The sequence below is a fragment of the Pezoporus occidentalis genome, unplaced genomic scaffold, assembly GCF_034315485.1.
Source record: "Pezoporus occidentalis ecotype Australia unplaced genomic scaffold, CSIRO_AGI_Poc_V1 ctg42, whole genome shotgun sequence".
NCBI classification, from domain to species: Eukaryota; Metazoa; Chordata; class Aves; order Psittaciformes; family Psittacidae; genus Pezoporus; species Pezoporus occidentalis.
The window spans coordinates 5308428-5327966 of record NW_026915747.1 but is presented as its reverse complement, the minus strand read 5'-3'; the positions used below and the strand labels follow the sequence as shown (position 1 = coordinate 5327966).

The following is a 19539-nucleotide window of genomic DNA, read 5'->3' as shown; positions in this document are numbered from 1 at the left end:
GGAAAGATGCTCCATTTGAATAGATTTTCCTACAATCATTATTTTCAACCTTAGGACAGGGACAGAGAACTTTCTTGTCCACCCAGTGGGTTCTCGTGACAGTTCCAATGAGGGCTATCAGTCCCCTCAAAAGGAGCTCATAATAGCACCTAGAAACCTAAACGAGAGCAGAAGTCATAAGCGTTACATAGGTTCCCTGAATGAGGAGTTGAACATCCTTCGTTTGATCTTTGGAGTCAAACCCCATAAGAGCTACATGAATAGTGCAGCTGGACCAAATGAGGGAAGTCATAACTCATATGAAAAATGACTTACACATTCAAGCAAAGGCCCAATCTGGTGACATTTCAGAAGAAATCGCTTCATTCATATATCATTTTAATAGCATTTGAGGTAGAATAAAGATGCATTATTACTTAGGGAGCTGTATGACGTTATATGCCTGGTTTTCAATAGCTAATTAAAATCAATTTAGAGACAAATAGAGCTTTTTAATTCAAATAAAGATGCTGTAAAAAATGGTCATGTATTTATAAAGCTGTAACTTGATATAATTTGGAACTGTGATGTATGCACACTATAGTAGGTAACGTTCATAGAATGTTAGAATCATAGAACTACAGAACAGGCGTCTTCTCTTTTTCGTATCTCCTCTTCCACAATTCCTCCTCTTCTTTCAGTAGCAGCTTCACTGATTAAAGATGACTTGATGTTTTAATGGTATTTCATAGAATCCCAGACTGGTTTGTGTTGGAAGGAGCCTTAAAGCTCCTCCAGTTCCAACCCCTGCCACAGGCAGGGACACCTTCCACTAGAGCAGCTTGCTCCAAGCCCCTGTGTCCAACCTGGCCTTGAACACTGCCAGGGATGGGGCAGCCACAGCTTCTCTGGGCACCCTGTGCCAGCGCCTCAGCACCCTCACAGGGAAGAGCTTCTGCCTAAGAGCTCATCTCAGTCTCCCCTCGGGCAGGTTAAAGCCATTCCCCTTGGCCTGTCCCTACAGGCCCCTGTCCCAAGCCCCTCTCCAGCTTTCCTGCAGCCCCTTTAGGCACTGGAGCTGCTCTCAGGTCTCCCCTTCAGGAGCCTTCTCTTCTCCAGGCTGCCCCAGCCCAGCTCTCTCAGCCTGGCTCCAGAGCAGAGCTGCTCCAGCCCTCGCAGCATCTCCGTGGCCTCCTCTGCACTCGCTCCAACAGCTCCACGTCCCTCACACTCTGGGGGTGCAGCCCAGCACACGGGGGGGTTCTGGGCTCAAGCGCACACTGAAGCCAGGTCATGGAGAGCTTCTCATTGACAAACACTCCCAGTTCCTTCTCCTCAGGGCTGCTCTCAATCCGTTCTCCCCCCATTGTGTACTTCTAGCAGTTAATCTTGGCTTTTCCTTTGTAATCCATATGGTCTGTTTATAGTTTGCATAACAGTGGGACGTGATCTGGTGATCATACACCTTTCACAGTGTGTGTCCTCCATCCCCAAGCATGCTCCTGCATGAGTTTCCTGTGCACAACTGCTGGAATAGGTCTTTTTGGACAGCAGTGGCTGTTCTGGATATCATCTGTGTCAGCCTTGATACTGGATTTAAATCTGTGAAGCAACTTTGTAGGCTTAAAGAGCTATTCCTTCCTCCTGGTGCTGGAAATCTTGTTTTAAGGAGCATAAATCTCAGGCTGTGCGTCAACAGAATGAATAAAACAAAATGCTTCATATTATCCCCAAATGGGTTTGTAAAAGAGACCGAGATGAAATGGCCTGAAGTTCAATTAAGGGGTAAAAGAAAGCTTAACTGCAGCAGAAATGGCTTTAAAAAAGAAGCAAAGAAAACTTTGCAATGTGCCAGCCAGGGAACATGATAATCTTTGCCTGCCGATGCTTTGAGGGGAGGATAACAAGGGGAAAAGAAGCCTTTAAATTAAAACTTCTCCCCTGATTCTCAAAGGTGCCAAACAGCCCAAGCTCTTGGTTCCTTCGGTGGGTGGAGCAGGTGCTGAGCTGAGCTGAAGTCAAGCTGTGCTCAGTTTTTGTCTTTTCCCAGCCCTAATTTGAAGCGAAGGCCAGATTTGTCTCTTTTGTGTGCAAGTCGCACGTCTTTGTCAAAGAAGCTGTTAACTACATAACTATTAAATTAAAGGGAAAATTTAATAGATTGCATGATTGTTGCTGCCTTATATTGAATCTGTTCAGGGCTTTAAGATCCTAAGTGCTTAAAGGAAAGATTTCAGTGCCGAGATAAGTCGTGGTGCGTCTGCGGTTAAAAACAGTCTCAGCCCATGTGGAATCCAATAGTGCATCCAGGTGATGTGTCTTTAGTGAAATTAAATGAGGATTCTCAAGCTCCCAGATAACCTTTTCTCAGCCTGGGTGACACGGCAGCTTTCAGAACTTTCTCTGCCTGCAAATCTGAAGGTTTTTCTTCAACACCGAGTCAGAAACGCACTCGTGCTTTGAGGTCCCACATGCAGACAAACCAGATGACCCGAGGTTCGGCAGGAATGCGGTTTCTTACCCAGGCCTTTGAAAGCAGAGCTGGATAGCAAAATAATTCTGCTCCTATGTGCTCTTTAAGAAGCTTCTGCTCTTACTTTTATTCAGAGAAGATTAATTCAGGGGCAAACACAATGAAAATACTTGTGCCCATGGTCAGGTCTTGTTTTGCTCTACCCGAATTGTAGCATTATTTACACTTGCTCTGGCTCTCTGTGTTTCCCAGGGGGAATTGGGTAGATTTAAAATTCAAGTCGTCTTTTCTTTAGCTTCTCTCTCACAATGGCAGCCTAAGGTTCTCTCCTTCCCCTTCTTTCAAGGTAGCTCTGAAAAGGCACTTCCTCCTCCAGAGCAACTAACCTCCATCTTTCTTTTAGAAGAAGGGTACTCTTCATCAGGGACTGTAGCGATAGGACAAGGGGTGATGGGTTCAAACTGAAACAGGGGAAATTCAGGTTGAAGATAAGTTCTTTACTGTGAGGGTGGTGAGGCCCTGGAATGGGTTGCCCCAGGAAGTTTTGAATGCTCCATCCCTGGCAGTGTTCAAGGCCAGGTTGGACAGAGCCTTGGGTGACAAGATCTTGTGTGAGGTGTCCCTGCCCATGGCAGGGGGCTTGAAACTGGATGAGCTTTAAGGTCCTTTCCAACCCAAACCATTCTATGATTCTGTGAATTGAAAAGCATAGAAAAACTACTTGTCAGTCAATTTGGTTGCAACCTATGTGTGATTTTTCAGGCCATAAACACTTAAGCAACTAATTTAACCCATGGAGGTCCTATTCAGGTCAATTAGATTAATGTTACACATGTCACTTGGTTAAACACCGTGAAGTTTTGCAGGTTCTTCAACAAAACTGTATGGTAACTAACACAATGTTATAGTATTTGAAAAGATGATTAATAGGTAACTTTGGAGCTTTGCATTTGCAGAATTTTCTTTAGGGAAGCTAGAGTTAAGCAGAGTTTGGATACTTTGTAGGTTCTGGTTTTTACTAGTCCTTGGAAAATCTACTCAGCTTCTATTACTCCAGTGGAACAATTGATATGCCTATAAAAACATGAGTTCACACATATATTAATACAATAGTTTCTCTCCTCTGACTCAGATTTTGCTTATTTTACAAAAACCTTGTGCCATACAGATCCAGGTGGGTAGGCAGAGAAGAACAGTGTTTCCCACAGTGTATTTATCTCTTTGATGTTGCTGCCCAAATGCTAGTGAAGGTTCAGGTTTACTCATCCCTTGAGAACTGTCACTCTTGGACTATCAAAATACATGCTGACCAGTCCAAAGCCCAGATGGCAAGAACGGCCCAAGTACCATGTGCTGTGTCGATGCTGTGAGACTGAGAGGCGTAGGAGACTTACGCTGAAGAGTTAAGTGGAACTCCAGGTGGTATCACACAAAGGTGGAGTAGAGGGGGAGAGTCCACTCCCTCAACCTGCTGCTCATGCTGCTTTGATGCAGCCCGGGATCCAGTTGATGTTGCCAGGTTATGTTGAGCTTCTCATCAGGCAGCACCCCCAAGGCCTCTTCTTTCCCCTTCCCCTGTATTTGTGCTTGGGATTGCACTGACCCAAGGCGCTTTGCCTTGTTGAACTTCAAGAGTCGTTTCTGTTCCCTTCCCTCTGTCCTCCCTACCCGTGCACACTCTGGGGCCAAACCAGCATCTGCTGGAACTGTGAAGATCCACAGGCCTGATACAGCTACTCTCTGATCATTTGCCACTGCTGATAACCTGAGAATTGGACCCCGTAGCTTTTTATCTCCCCTCTTGAGTTAAACAGTGCATGAATACGCAGACTGTATGTACCACAGGGTACATACACGTATTTATCTGGAGACTGATATGATGTTAACGGTGCTATATTATAGTTTTTTATTTAGATGAATGACCACTGAGCTCTTACTGAGGATTAGAGAGGACTTATAAAATGAAACTTCCTCTGTGGAGTATAGAGTATATTTCTAAAAGAGCCTGAATGTATTTCAGAGGAAGATCTGATTCAAAAAACATGGCACACGTGAAGATAATAAAGGATTTCTCGGTAGTTCAACACTACTGTGGGATTAAAACCTCGTGGCATACATAGCAGCTCAGGTGATCGCTTGAGCTGCAATTAGACAGTAGAACAAGTACCCTCAGAATATTGTCTTTGTGTCAGAAATGCTCCTTCGTGCTTGAAAATGATAAAAAATGGCAATCGATCCTTACAACTGTTGTGTTCATCTTTATTGATCAGGGAAAAGAAAGATAAATCGCAGCCCAAATAAGATTATGGTAAATGTTAGCATGGTTGGGGACTGGAGGATGATAGAGAGCTATTCGTCATCTCAAACGGTGACCTGTCCACACTCACACCGTAGTCAGTCTGCTGTCTAATCGCATACCTATTGATTCCATCTACATGCAGGGAACCTGGACGTGACTGTCATTGGGCAGCTGAGATTGGTAAATGCGAGGGGGTCACTGGTGTGAGGAGGATTTCATTTTCATTTTCTTACTGGCCAACGATGATTTATGAAAAAATAAATGACCCCAAATTACACGTGTGGAAACCTCCATTCCAGTGCGAATGAATGATGAGGTCTGAACCTCCGAAACAGAGGTGCAGTGAGGCCACCGTGTTCTTTGTGATCTGTGCGTGACCTTTGCCTGCAGTGGATGTTACACAATTTGTTATAATTTGGGGTAAAATATGAGACTTGCAATGCAATTTTGTGTCTGGAGTTGGGAGTCTTTGTCAGGGCGTTCTGTGCGTACCAAGATGGGAATTCATGAAGGAGAAGAACCTCAGGAGATGTGATCCTCAAATGGAAAGGAAAAATGAGTTCTGCTTTTAGCTTTGTACATAAAGCTGCCTTCTTTTGGAGTTCCCCTCAAGTGTTTCTGCTGTAGTGGGCTTTCTTAATTGCATTTCTCATAACATATTCTGGCACTGATACAGGGCAGGTTTACTAACCCAATGATAAGAAAACCATGTCATCTTTGACTTTTACAAGACTGATCTCGCCAGTGACGGGGGGGGGGTAATATGTTATTCCCTAACAGTGTTTTAGGCATGTTACTATTTCATACATCAACGTCTTTGATACATAAAACTGCTTATTTTGCCCAAAATAAAATTGAAATTATGCTTTCCATGGACTGCATTGTGCCATGCCTCTATGTGAAACGTTTTAAAGGTCAATGTTGTGGCATAAATAACTTTAAACCACGGTATAAAGAGGCAGGCTGTTAAAACAAGGATTCAGAATGGTCTTTATGTAATGAGTGTGACTGGAAGATTTTTGTTGCCATGTTAACATGGAATGCCAGGTGACTCAAGAGTAACAAAACTATGGGTGAGTTCTTGCAAGTACCAATGAAACCTTTATACATCTCCACAACCTGTTTGCCCCACCACTGAAAAATGGGTTTAGAGTAGTTTTGAACTGCTTTTATTCCTCCAGCTGTGAAGCCAGTTGCCTTAGTTTTTACATCTTAAGTCCAACTGTGCTAAGGCCATGAAAACCTCATGAAAAATACCAAGTATATATTACCTAGACATGAAGCATCACAACATTACAGTGATTTCTCTTTGAATACAGAACCATAGAATCATTTAGGTTGGAAAAGATATTTATGATCATCAAGTCCAACCATTAACCTCACCCTGCCAAGTCCACCACTAAACCACATCCACTGGCTCATCTTTCAGCGCACAGGGATGATCTGCTCCTGTTTCTTGAAGACTTCCTCCTTGAAGAATGTCCAGCCTTCTTGGACTCCTTTACCTTTCAGGACTGCATCCCAAAGCACCTGGTATCCTATATCCCTGAGAAACTTTGCCATTTTTAAGTATTGAAAAGTTCTGTTGCTTGATGCTTCACTCTTGTCTTGCCTTGGTGGAACCGAGTGGAGGGCATTCCTGGCTTTAGGTGAGATGAAAATACGTCCTGAAACTGCCTGATTTTAAAAATTGACATTAGAAACTGACTGAAATGACCTAGAAGTTTGGAATATTAAAATAACTCACTGCAAGAGGCATTATCAAGGCAAAGAGCAAAAGAGAAAGGAAAGCCGTAGTTAATTTATTGCACAACTTTGAAGATTGACTCGACTGTCAAATGCAAGCTAGGTAGAGATATATGTGTAAGTAACACAGACAGGAACATGCACAGAAATAAGGATTTACTATTTTGATTGGGTTTTTTTCTAATGGAGAAGCTTGAAAGGCTCCAACAGCACCTAGTGCTAAATATGTGATTCTTACCCCTTGTCTCTTTATAGTTTCCTCCCTAAGAGCCATTTCTTTTGCATAACCTTCCAGACCCAAGAGGAAACACTGATTTCAACAAATACCACAATAAAACATCATTGAGGCATCATCCATGGACATAGCTAAAAGACATGTAGACGGTGCTCAGGGACATGGTTTAGTGGTGGACTTGTCAGTGCTGGGTTAACGGTTGGACTTGGTGATCTTACAGGTCTTTTCCAACCTTAAAAGATTCTATGATTGTGTGATTCTGTCTCTGAAACTTTGTAGAGTACTTGATTTGAGGGTTAGGTTTGGGGGTTTTTAATGAGCAATTAAAATGGATAAGTATCCAAATTAGCTTTATTTACTAGATATTAGCATGTATATAATGATACTGTATGAAATCTGTATTTATTTTCTTCTTCCAACTTTCCAGAGTGCCCAGTTCTACAAAGTTACCACGGAGCAGTACCAAAAAGCTGCTGATGAAGTGTCATCTCGGTACAAGTAAGTCTTCTCTCCAGTTATTTTTGAGCCTGGCACCTAATTGAGTTCTTATCCACATTAAATTGCAACACAGTTCCCCTTCCTCTTATTACAGATCTCATCAATCTGTGCTGGTTGTTGAAATGAGAGAGTTTCGTAGATTTTGGAAGCCAGGGCTTAGTATCCATAAGCTGCATAGAAATTAGATGTGTGGTTATTAGTATACTAATTAATTAATATTTGATAAGATGCATGAACTATTCAGAACATCCATTCCTTAACTTTATTTCTCTAATGGAGCACCAAAAATGTAGCTCCAGCTTTGCATTACAATAGTATTCACCCTCTGCTTGTATGATGTGAAAGATTTAAATGAGCAACTTCCCTTTGCCCTGAACAGTGGTCAGAAGGTCAAATTAAATAAGTTTTATTAATGCTGAGGATAGTTAAATGAAGATACAGTAATTGATGGATCAAAGGGACTCTGACCCTTAGCCTTGGGCTCTTCCCTTTGTGCTGGTTCATCTGGTAGGCAGAAGGTTCCATTTATCATTTTAGTAAGGATACGGAGAGAAGTTTTTACAACCTTTTAGTCTTGCAGTAACCAAAATCTGCTGTATAAAATGCATTATTCTGTGGAGATTTTTAGATTTATGGAGGGATTTTCTTCTGGTTTGTGTTTTGGTTTGGGTTTTGATGGGCAACAAAAGGCCCTTTTGAGCTGCTGATAATGACATCAATGAAGTTCTTAACTGTAAGATAACGATTTTGTCTTTTAGCATCATGAATTGTTTAATATTTTCTAGTGTATATATATAAAGTCTTTGCACTGGTTAATGGTGCAGAGTATATTGAGGACTGAATTTGCCTGTTCCTTGAACAAGAGGGACAGGGTGGTCATTGACTCAAGGTCTGATTTAAGCATAATTTGGAGGGTGTCCCATTCTGTATAAGAAGCCCAGTACGTTGTTACTTGCTGTCGTTCATATGATAAGGTTCCCATCAAGGGGGAATCTCCCCTTCCTCTCTTGCAGCGGGGTATTTTCAGGCGTTGAAATCTAGTTATTGCCTAATCTTGTTTTCATTATTCCAAAACAAGCTTTTCTTGTGATTTTTAAGTACATGTTGATAGCTCTAAGTGGTTTGGTTTTTTCCCCCTAATGTATTAATGATTTCTTCAGTAAATCAGATACTTTGGGGTTCATATTTGCACAAATGGAGCTGGTTGATAAAGCAGGGGCCACAGGTAATGTCTAAAAACTTTAAGAAAACCATTTTGAAGGATGTTTCAGTTTATCTGCATAAACCAAAGAGTATTTACGGGTGAGGGATTTAGACAGGGAATCGGAGATTCCTAACACTTGATGAGATTGGTCTTTTCTTAATTTTCTAGAGATTAAAGGTATCAATAGAAATCACCTCTTTGACTAGTCTTTGCTATAATGCCATTACTGAAATTGCTGTGCTACTTTCGCACTTGAAGCTGAATTTCCTGACAAATTACTGGGAGCTTTTTGATTAGCTTTGGTCCATTGCCTTAAAAAAAAACCAAGAGGAAAATGTAATGAAAAGAAAAAGGTACTTGAAGTATGTGCATAAATTGTGGGAGATTTGATAAAGTGCATGAAATACCGATACTACTTTATCATTTCAAAGTTTTCCTGATAGAAAACCCTTTGAAATGCCATGTCTTTTTATTGGAGGTTGCAATTCAGCAGATGTTATTTTATCGCTGCCTTTTGTACGTAACTTGATGGGTAAATGATGAATGATTTAGTGAGACCTGAAGATGATGCTCTTTTGGTGTCACCAGGCACTTCTCATGTTCAGTTTAATTGCATGTGAGGATTGAGGACAGAGTTTCAAGCACGGCTTGTTTAAAGAGCTGGTTTAATTGGCTGTAAAAGGGGAATTAAATAAGGTTGAACTGCTGAATTTTGTTAATGCATAAACCCATGTGCTGCGTGTCAGGGTGATTTCAGGTTCTAAGTGCGAGATTAATCGATCTAATTGTGGTATCGCTGAGAAACGGTCTCGCTTTAGTTCAAACATGGCTGGAATTAGTTGCGAAGTTTTATTGAGATCACTTGCATTTCTTCGACTGTTGAAGCCACATCTCTTTTCAAGAGCAAAGAGAAGTGGATAATTACTTAAATATTTCCTGGATTTTCCTCCCTCCATTTAGTCCCCGAAATTACATCAGCTGGGGCTTTATCAGTCTTTAGGGATAATTTGCTCCATTAAAATGGAAGAGAACAAATATCCCACATCAAGTTGTATCACAGAGCTTGGCAGGTCTTCTGTACTTTGTCTGCAGTCCTTATTGATGCCTGGTTATTACCTTTTCCAGCGCTGCCTGGATCAGACTGATATTCCAAAATATCCATGATAAACGATTTATCTCTGCGAGGGCCTGATTCACATTGATCAAATTCTGAATTATCAAATGGTTCATCTCTTTAAGACACTAATTCACATTGATCAAATCCTAAATGACCAGATTCAGTCAGTTCCTGCAGTACACAAATTGCATTAAACCAACATTACTAGAGCATGCTGCCTTTTCTAATGTAGGAGTTATGTTACCCGCGGTTACATTACAACCAGAATTATCATATTATGAAGATGTCTCTGTTCTAATGAGAAGTTTACACAAGAAGAAAAGAATGCGATATTACAGGAAGAGCTGGGCTTTGGGCAAAGAGCTGAACTTTTACTAATCAAATTGTGTGTTTCTATTGTGGGTTTTTGTCTTTAATTTGAAGGGCTGGGAGCGGGAAATTTGGCAGCTGCAGTGGCGATGTTTTATTCCCTCGTGATGTCTAGAGCCAAGGAACATCTTCATTATTCATTTAGGAATAGAGATGGGGCAAATTCAGCCTACAATCAATGTTTTTACTTTCTTTTCTGTGAGTCTTGGTTCTTACGGTAGAGAACAGACTTTGTAGCTGTGCACTAGTGCTAGTCATTCCTCTGCTCCTTCACTCCTCTCCCATAGACAGTGTGGAGTTGCTTCTTGCTGCTGGTTTCTTGATAAGAACATAGTTCCTGATAGACAATTCAAGTCCCCTTTGGGGATTGACTGCTCCTTTTGATGGTGTTTGTGCACGATAAATCAAGGGGGAGGTTTTTCCTGGTATTTCAGTGTGTCCCTTCAGTGTCACTTCCAAACTCCTGTGTCTGCAATGGAGCCAGATTTTGGATCTTGTGCATCATGACACAGGGTTCATATAGAACTGAATGGAATGGAATGGAGTAGATTGAAATAGAGTCAAATGGGATAGGGTAGGGTAGGTGTTGTGGTTTAAGCCCAGCTGGTAACTCAGAACAAAGCAGCTGCTCACTCACTCCCTCCATTCTTTCACCCCCTGCTCTAGGAGGGATGGGGAGGAGCATGAACAAATGTAGCTCCCATGGGTTGAGATAAGAACAGTTTAGTAACTAAGGTATAACACAAATCACTACGGCTACCACCAATAATAATAATGATAAGGGAAATAACAAGGGAAGAGAATACAACTGCTCACCACCCGCCGACCGATACCCAGCCCGACCCAAGCAGTGATCTGGGCCTTCCAGGTAACTGCCCCCAGTTTCTATACTGGGCATGACGTGCTGTGGTATGGAATACCTCTTTGGTCAGCTTGGGTCAGGTGTCCTGTCTCTGCTTCCTCCTGGATTCTGGTGCCCCTCCTCCCTGGCAGAGCATGAGGCTCACAAAGTCCTTGGTCAGAATAAACGTGACTGAGCAGTAACTAAAACCATCGGTGTTATCAGCACTGTTCCCAGGCTGAAAGTCAAAAACACAGCACTGCACCAGCTACTAAGAAGGAGAAAAATAAATGTTATTTTATGTTATTATGTATACAGCTGCACCCAGAACAAGTAGGGTACGGTAGGGCGGACAATAGACTCCTGGATGAAATGATCCAGCGCTGACAGTTTTAATCATGCAGGATTCTTCGCATCATCTGGAAGCTTGGGTGTTTGTTTCTGAATTATGGATTTTGATGGCTTTATTCATAGGATCATAGAATCTTAGCTTGGTTTGGGTTGCAAGGGACCTTAAAGCTCATCCAGTTCCAACCGTGGCAGGGCCACCTTCCACTACAGCAGGTTGCTTGAGCACTGCCAGGAATGGGGCAGCCACAACTTCTCTGGGCACCCTGTGCCAGTGGCTCAGCACCCTCAAAGGAATGAACTTCATAAGATCCCATCTCAATTTCCCCAGTTTCATTCTGTTACTACGAGACTTTTTATCATGAACCCTGCATCAGGAGGAATGCCTTTTGGGAACTGGAGGAGCACCTTTGGTTTGGGCTTTGCTCAGGCTGCTTCACATGGTACAGTTTTCACACAGTTTGATGTTTTAAGAACAGTTTTGCAAGTCAAGTCAATATGGTTCACATTGTCCTCGATCTTTTCCATTGCTCTGCTCCCTGATGGAAGTCAGGGCTCGGTGATAGGCAAGCAACAGCTATTACAGCCTTGAAAATGTGTTCAGTGGGGGTTTGATTCAGGATGTAGTCAACAGGAATAAAGGTCAGACCATCAGTTTCTTCCTTTAATTGGTGACTTCTGTATCACAAAGCTTGGTTTATTAACGTTTACTGGGAATAAAATTTAAAGCATGGTTATGTTTGATGCTTCAATGTCAACATAGAGAAATAAAAGGAGTTTAAGTTGTGTTTCACCTAAGATTCTTTTGGACTGGGAAGTGAAGCTGAGAAAGTTTGTAATGAGGCCACATAAAATGAGTAACAGTGACACTTGGGTCTTCAAATGTAATAATCTCACAAAGCAGAGATGCCAGTTTTCTGGACACCAAAAAACCCAAAAGGCTAAAGAGAAAATCAGGTTTTTATTGGCAACATTGGGCTGAGACCAGAGAAATGTGGGTTTATTTCACTCCTCTCGTTACGCTGCTGATGTTTGGCACATTTGGTGACTTTTAAGGCACCTCTGCACTATCTGTATATCAGGAATATTGATAGTTTCTTAATGAAGCTATCTTCAATATCTATCTTGTTGTGCTCACATACTACTATAACACAGAAATCCATGTTGGAGATATCCAGGCAAATTGTTTTTGCTTTGTTTCTGCTTGTGCAGATGCGCTGGTGAGAAACTCCCATTTCTAGCAATTGCTTTTGCTACCTCAATTAACATTAGTTGCTTTTAAAAACTAAAGGTACAGATCATAAGTTGTTAATTAAATACTTTATAGTGTTCCTCTAGTAACAGAAAACAGAAAGCTATTTAGAAATCCTTGGGCAGAGCCTGCAGGATTGCTGCCTTCTTGTTGAGCTCCCTTTGCTCAGCTAAAGACGATGGGCTTTAAATAGAAACATCCTGATTTAATCTTTTCTCTTACATGTATAGCACATACCTGCAGTGCTTTGTCATGAAACAATTGTCTTGGTGTTGTTTGACCTAATGATACTATTGTTGGTCATATTATAGAATCATAGAATGGTTTGGGTTGGAAGGGACCTTAAAGCTCCTCCAGTTCTGACCCCCTGCCATGGGCAGGGACACCTTCCACTAGAGCAGCTTGCTCCAAGCCCCTGTGTCCAACCTGGCTTTGAACACTGCCAGGGATGGGGCAGCCACAGCTTCTCTGGGCACCCTGTGCCAGCGCCTCAGCACCCTCACAGGGAAGAGCTTCTGCCTTATCTCCAACCTGAACTTCCCCTGTTTCAGTTTGAACCCATCACCCCTTGTCCTATCACTCCAGTCCCTGATGAAGAGTCCCTCTCCAGCATCCTTGTAGCCCCCTTCAGACACTGGAAGCTGATCTGAGGTCCCCACGCAGCCTTCTTTTCTCGAGGCTGAACAGCCCCAATGTTCTCAGCCTGTCTCCCTGTTTTCTTAGCCTGAATTCTTTTTTCACATGATACAGCTGGAGATGATGGTCCCAAGTTATCCACAGTATCCCACAGAAGAGTGTAAGACTGGTGTGTCTGTAAGCCATGCTATAAGGAATGCACAGAATTAAATACCATCCATCCAGCTTAAACCATGGAGCTTTTCTTAACAGCAGAAGGTCTTGAAGAGCCTTATTTCTCATTCTTGCTACTCTTCCATCCCATCCCCTTTTTGTTTCCCCAGGTGTAGCTGCACAGACAGTTGTGCTGATACTGTGCAGAGGGTGGCATGGCAGCGGTGCTGTTGTCTGCTACCTAATGGCATTGCACTTCACAAGCCAAGTGTAAATGGTGTTTTGCAGAGCGGGTGTCATTGTCACCCCTCTTTAGGTTTAAACCAGTCTGGATTCAGAACACGTAGACCCGCTTCAGGTAGGAAGAGAAACTGATAAAGAGACTACAGATCTTTTCAGTCTCTCTTACTTCTCTCATACATCCAAAATCCTGTTCCTTTTGAATACTAAAGGAATAAAACAGGATCTGTTCTCTTTGCTCACTCCTTTCAGCCAGTGTTTTGTCCCAATAGACTTACCTGAGGGCTGCCGTGGTGGAGCTCACTCGAGCAATGTGTTTGACTTTCTGCTACTACTTTATATGAGTGATTTTGCTTTGACAGTACATTCCCTCGACTGGTGAAACCTTCTGCACCATGCATGCCTTATGCATGCCTTTGAATCAGAGTGAGGAAGCAAGAATTAACGTGTTTCTGCCTTTTGGATAGAGCTGCCTATTGCTTCAGCAGCTTGGCTTCATGAAGGGCCTTCGGCTTCAGTAGTTACCCCTGTTTCAGTTGCTCTGCAACCCACAAACCCCTATAAGAGGATATCCTTTGAACAGCTTCCCAATATCTAAATTCCATAAACCCTTTATTCAGTACATTTATCTATGAAATGATGATCATTTCATAAATGACAACTTTAGTTTTCCCGACAGCAACATAGATATTTAACTTTCTTCCTTTGATCAATACGGTCCATTAGGAATGAGAGTACTCAACAGGATGAAATATTAATTGTGCACTTTTTAGCTAGATGCAGATTCATTCTGAAGCGAGTGGGAGCAGGGGGATTCAGGCATAATAACTGTGTGTTTTTCTGGTAAGCCCCAAATCATGAGTCTGGTTGCATGGGGATGTGTGTTTTCATGGAAGTATTTGAGCTGTCATGTGAAGTTTAAATGTGCTTATTTGGGTAGGAAATAGGTTTGAGGCATTGAATTGTTTTGTGAGTTATATTAACTTTAAAAATCCATTATTCATCATTTAGCACATTAATGAAGGGAATAAAGCCAATTCTTTCCATGTTTGCTATAATCCCTTTTGTTTCCTTTCCAGAAGTCCTGGGTCCATTCATTAAAGCTCCCCTTGGGCTATATCACCAGTTTCTCACACAGTTAGCTACTCTATGGCCTGGAATGGAGAAAGCAATCTTGAAATTAATTTCAGTAAAGCACAAAGTCATGACTAGGAATTTTTTATTTGATATGACCTAGTAATTAAAATAACAAAAGATATTCTGGGAGGAAGAGTAGGATAGGTTAGAAAGGGCATGGAACAACTTGGTCTAGTGGAAGGTAACCCTGCCCGTGGCTGAGGTTGGAACTGGATGCTCTTAACATCCTTTCCAATCCAAACCATTCTGTGATTCTATAGTTATTATCAGATGATGTTGCAGTAGGATAACCATGAGGGCAAACATGCCTCTTTATCTGATCATCCCTTTCCTCTTCTGGTGAGTCTGGTTGATGGGTTCAAAGGCAGCATGCTCATGAAAAACAACAAGGTGCTTGGTGACAGCCAGCAGGGCTTCACTAAGGGGAAATCCTGCCTGACCAATTTGGTGGCCTTCTATCATGGGGCTACAGAGCTGATGGACAGGGGTAGAACAGTTGATGTCATCTACCTGGACTTGTGCAAAGCATTCAACACTGTCCCACACGACATCCTTGTCTCTAAATTGGAGAGACATCAATTTGATGGATGGACCACTCGGTGGATAAAGAACTGGCTGGATGGCCGCACACAAAGAGTTGTGGTCAATGGCTCAATGTCCAGCTGGAGACCAGTAACGAGTGGTGTCCCTCAGGGATCGGTGTCGGGACCGGTCTTGTTCAACATCTTTGTCGCTGACATGGACAGTGGGATTGAGCGCGCCCTCAGCAAGTTTGCCGATGACACCGAGCTGTGTGGTTCGGTTGATACCCTGGAGGGAAGGAATGCCATCCAGAGGGACCTCGACACGCTTGTGAGGTGGGCTGATGCCAACCTCATGGAGTTTAACCATGCCAAGTGCAAGGTCCTACAGCTGGGTCGGAGCAATCCCAGGCACAGCTACAGGTTGGGCAGAGAAGAGATTCAGAGCAGCCCAAGGAGAAGGACTTGGGGGTGTTGGTGGATGAGAAAATGAACATGAGCCGGCTTCAGTGTGCGCTCGCAGCCCAGAAAGCAACCATATCCTGGGCTGCATCCAAAGGAGCGTGACCAGCAGGTCGAAGGAGGTGATCCTGCCCCTCTGCTCTGCTCTCGTGAGAACTCACCTGGAGCATTGTGTGCAGTTCTGGGGTCCTCAACATAAAAAGGACATGGAACTGTTGGAACAAGTCCAGAGGAGGCCACGAGGATGATCAGGGGCTGGAGCACCTCCTGTATGAAGACAGGCTGAGGAAGTTGGGGCTGTTGAGCCTGGAGAAGAGAAGCTGCGTGGAGACCTCATAGCAGCCTTCCAGTGTCTGAAGGGGGCCTATAGGGATGCTGGGGAGGGACTCTTCATTAGGGACTGTAGTGACAGGACAAGGGGTGATGGGTTAAAACTGAAACAGGGGAAGTTTAGATTGGATCTAAGGAGGAAATTCTTTCCTGTTAGGGTGGTGAGGCACTGGTATGGGTTGCCCAAGGAAGTTGTGAATGCTCCATCCCTGGCAGTGTTCAAGACCAAGTTGGACGAGGCCTTGGATGGGGTGGCTTAGTGTGAGGTGTCCCTGCCCATGGCAGGGGGGTTGGAAGTTGATGATCTTAAGGTCCTTTCCAACCCAAACCATTCTATGGTTCTACGTTTCAGCCCACCATAGGTTTTCTGTATTTACTTACATTGAAACGTTAAGTAATTTTATGGTCTTCCTTATGAAAGGAAGTGGGGGAAACTCTTCCTTCACGCATCAGTGGCCAATAGTTAAATTGGCACATTCCCTGTTTTGGTGTGCTGGAAATCCACCAAGTCCCCTGAAAATTGATGGATGCTCTCATTAGGGCAGTTCTTGCTGCTGACTGCAGCTGCGTGAGCCACGCACAGCCAGCGAGGACTGACTCTTCACTGCAGTGGTACATCTGGCTTCACGCTCCTTCTCAGGGACTAAAGCCTCTTGTTTTAATACCTTAAGCATCCTTTGTTGGGATTTTGTATAAACACGAGTAGATGATTTCCCAATTACAGTATTAAGCCCAGGAAGGTTAAACTCAGTCTCTATTATTAATTTGTTCTGTATTTTGTAATCTTCTGGTGCTGAGATTTACAAATACCTTTCCTAAGGATGTTTTTTATGAGTCCAAGCCATCTGTGAGATCAAAGCCTACAGATCTCACAGCCCCCACTTGGGAGCACACAGAAGCGAACCTCCCTTTCTGGAAGGGGCCATGTTTTGCAGCATTAATGGTATGATTTCTCTAAGCAGCAAGCACCTCTGTCTGGTTACAGGGTGAAGAATGAATTGCCAATTACCTCTACATGTTAGAACATGACACTGCACATGGCAGGAGGTTGTGCTATCTGTTTAGTTAAGGCCCCCAACGATGTAACCATCTGAAATCATGGGGTGGAAAGACAGCAGTCCTTGATCAGTCCCTAATAGCAGTGCGTGTGCAAGCTGTGGGAAGGGAGGTCAGTGCCACTGACCTTTGTTTTCCCATCAGAGCTCTCGAACAAGATGAAGTGATCAAAGCAGGATGCCAGTACATCAGCATGATCTCATTACTTTGGAAGCTGCATGCACAGATGCTGCTCTTGCTGGATCGGGTGTCACTGATTTACATTCATAACACCTCCATTACAGCTCATTTGCTACCACTTGTAATTAACCAGGCTTCCCTCTCTTTTTCTCTTTCTCCCTTCCAGTAGTGTTGGGCTAAATCAGGGTCAAAAAGAAACCGCAGTCATTCTACTTGGACTCCATCTAAGTGAAATCACAGTGTAAAGCCGAAGTACACATGAAGCAAATATCAAATCATATGCTTTGTTGCAAAGTGCTGGCATACTCAGAAAAGCAGGTTTGTACAAATAGTGTTAGGATGTTGCATAAAGTAGTTAAGCTGCCTGGTTGCCTCCTAGCTCTTGTGATATTAGTTCAAGAGTAAAACGTTAATTCCTGTAGTAAAAAGTATTACTGGGCTTGACAATCCTGGCTTGAGGTATATTGCACCAGCCTTACTCTGTAGCTAAAAGGTAAAATGATCTAAAAAGACTCAATGGTATGAAAAATACATTGCATTTTTTCTACTTTGGGAAATAGGTAAGACATGAGGCATGCAGAGAATAGTTATGCTCTAATGGCTTCTTTCCTGAGCAGAGCTGCACTTTTAATTACAGTTTGTCTTCCAATATTGCTTTTTATATTCCTGTTTGCTTAGGGCTGCCTAAATAAAGATGAATCTCAATCAGATCTGAGCCGTGTTTAGCAGTCAGGGTTTCAGCCCAATGTGTCCATGAGGCCTGTGGTGGTCAAGAAATGTTTCTGTATCTTCCAACAGTCACCCAGCAACCTGTTGCTGTTCCATTGGCATTTTTAATAGGAATCACAGAATCCCAGACTGGTTTGGGTTGGAAGGGACCTTGAAGCTCCTCCAGTTCCAATCCCTGCCACGGGCAGGGACCCCTTCCACTAGAGCAGCTTGCTCCAAGCCCCTGTGTCCAACCTGGCCTTGAACACTGCCAGGGATGGGGCAGCCACAGCTTCTCTGGGCACCCTGTGCCAGCGCCTCAGCACGCTCACAGGGAAGAGCTTCTGCCTAAGAGCTCATCTCAGTCTCCCCTCTGGCAGGTTAAAGCCATCACCCCTTGTGCTGTCACTGCGTGCTAAATTCTTTTCTGAACATGCTTTTTGATTCTCTCAGTTATTAAATTACTTCATTTTTAAAGCATGAGCCCCGACATTTATAGAGAATACATGTATTGGTTATGAAATGCCCTAACTGATGTTTTACAGGTGTTTACAGTATCTGATAAATGCATTATCAGATTTTCTTCAACATGAGCTTCATTCTTTAGCAAATCAAACCTCTTTTCCTGCTGTTTTTGAAGGGAGGACTTCCTAAGTATTTTGGATTTACTTTGGCATTTTAAAACAGTTTGGATGCATAGATGTGACCTGATATTTGGGTGGCAGGCTGCACACGCAGAAGCATGAAAAGCACACCACCTTCTAACCCTAATAGAATAGGAGAAGACGCAAAGCTATTTGGTAGGAGAACTATTTTCCCATTACTGTTGATGGGGCAGTGAAGTGTCAGTGAGTTTTGTCAGTTCAAATGCTGTGTGTTTCTATAGAGGATCTATAACTGAAATTGGAAAACTTATCAATGTTTAAAGAAAAAATGTCATAAAGCTGCTTTCCCACTCTCTTGCCTTCCCCTTCATCTACCTGTAGTCGAAAATCAAAGTATAGTCCTGAAACATTTAAAGCCCACATTAAAGCCTGGAGGAAGGAACTGAATGAAGCAGATAAAACTATTAAGTGTATCTTTAAGGAGACCACTCGAGTGCCATGTCTGTGGCTATAAACTCTATAAAGATGGACTCCCCTGTCTAGGGTATGTTAAGATGGATAATATTCCATAGCAGATGCTGCACTGTGCCGTACACATTACTGGAAGCAAAAGAAGATCAGGATCGAAAGGTTTTGCGAGACAGGCTTTATAGATCCGTGTGTAATAGACTCCCTCTGTCTACACTGCTTTACTGTGAGTGAAATCTTGCTCTTGCATGGGCTGATGGGATGCGCTCCCTTCTCTTCCATCACATCCAGTATTTCCCCTTTGCCTTGACTAGACACAGTAGTTTGGCCAAAAAATGGTTGTAACCCTCTCGATATAAAGATGCAGTTGCAGCATCAATGTAGATTTTAAACCGAGTTCTTTATAGAGAAATTCAGTGTCAAAGCCAATTCACCAGCTCTTCTATTAAATATTTTGGTTCCTTTAGGTAGAGAATTGCAGATACTCTTCTGAACAGTCTGCAAAGAGGTTTTGGTAGTGTGATTGATTAAGGATGAAGCTTATCTATGTAATGGCTCTACCCCAGGTTCTCTTTATTTTAAACCTGGGGACTTGTTTCTCCTCTCGGGTTGCACAGCATGACACTGTGTGGGGCAGAAGTTGTCTTCAAGTTCCTCAGTACCTGGTAAACCTCATATTTAG

General features: G+C 42.9%; 1 protein-coding gene and 1 long non-coding RNA gene across 3 annotated transcripts in view; one reads left to right on the top strand and one right to left on the bottom strand.

The window, feature by feature from the left end:
• The window catches only part of LOC134171747 (uncharacterized), a 369803-nt gene that overhangs the window by 99246 nt on the left and 251018 nt on the right, over positions 1-19539 (bottom strand). The window lies entirely within an intron of this gene.
• CHCHD3 (coiled-coil-helix-coiled-coil-helix domain containing 3) overlaps positions 1-19539 on the top strand; it is a 161383-nt gene that overhangs the window by 120917 nt on the left and 20927 nt on the right. For both annotated transcript variants that reach the window (XM_062634264.1, XM_062634263.1), the window contains exon 6: positions 7160-7230. In XM_062634264.1, the coding sequence (XP_062490248.1) occupies positions 7160-7230 (71 nt within the window). The remainder of the gene's footprint in view (positions 1-7159; positions 7231-19539) is intronic.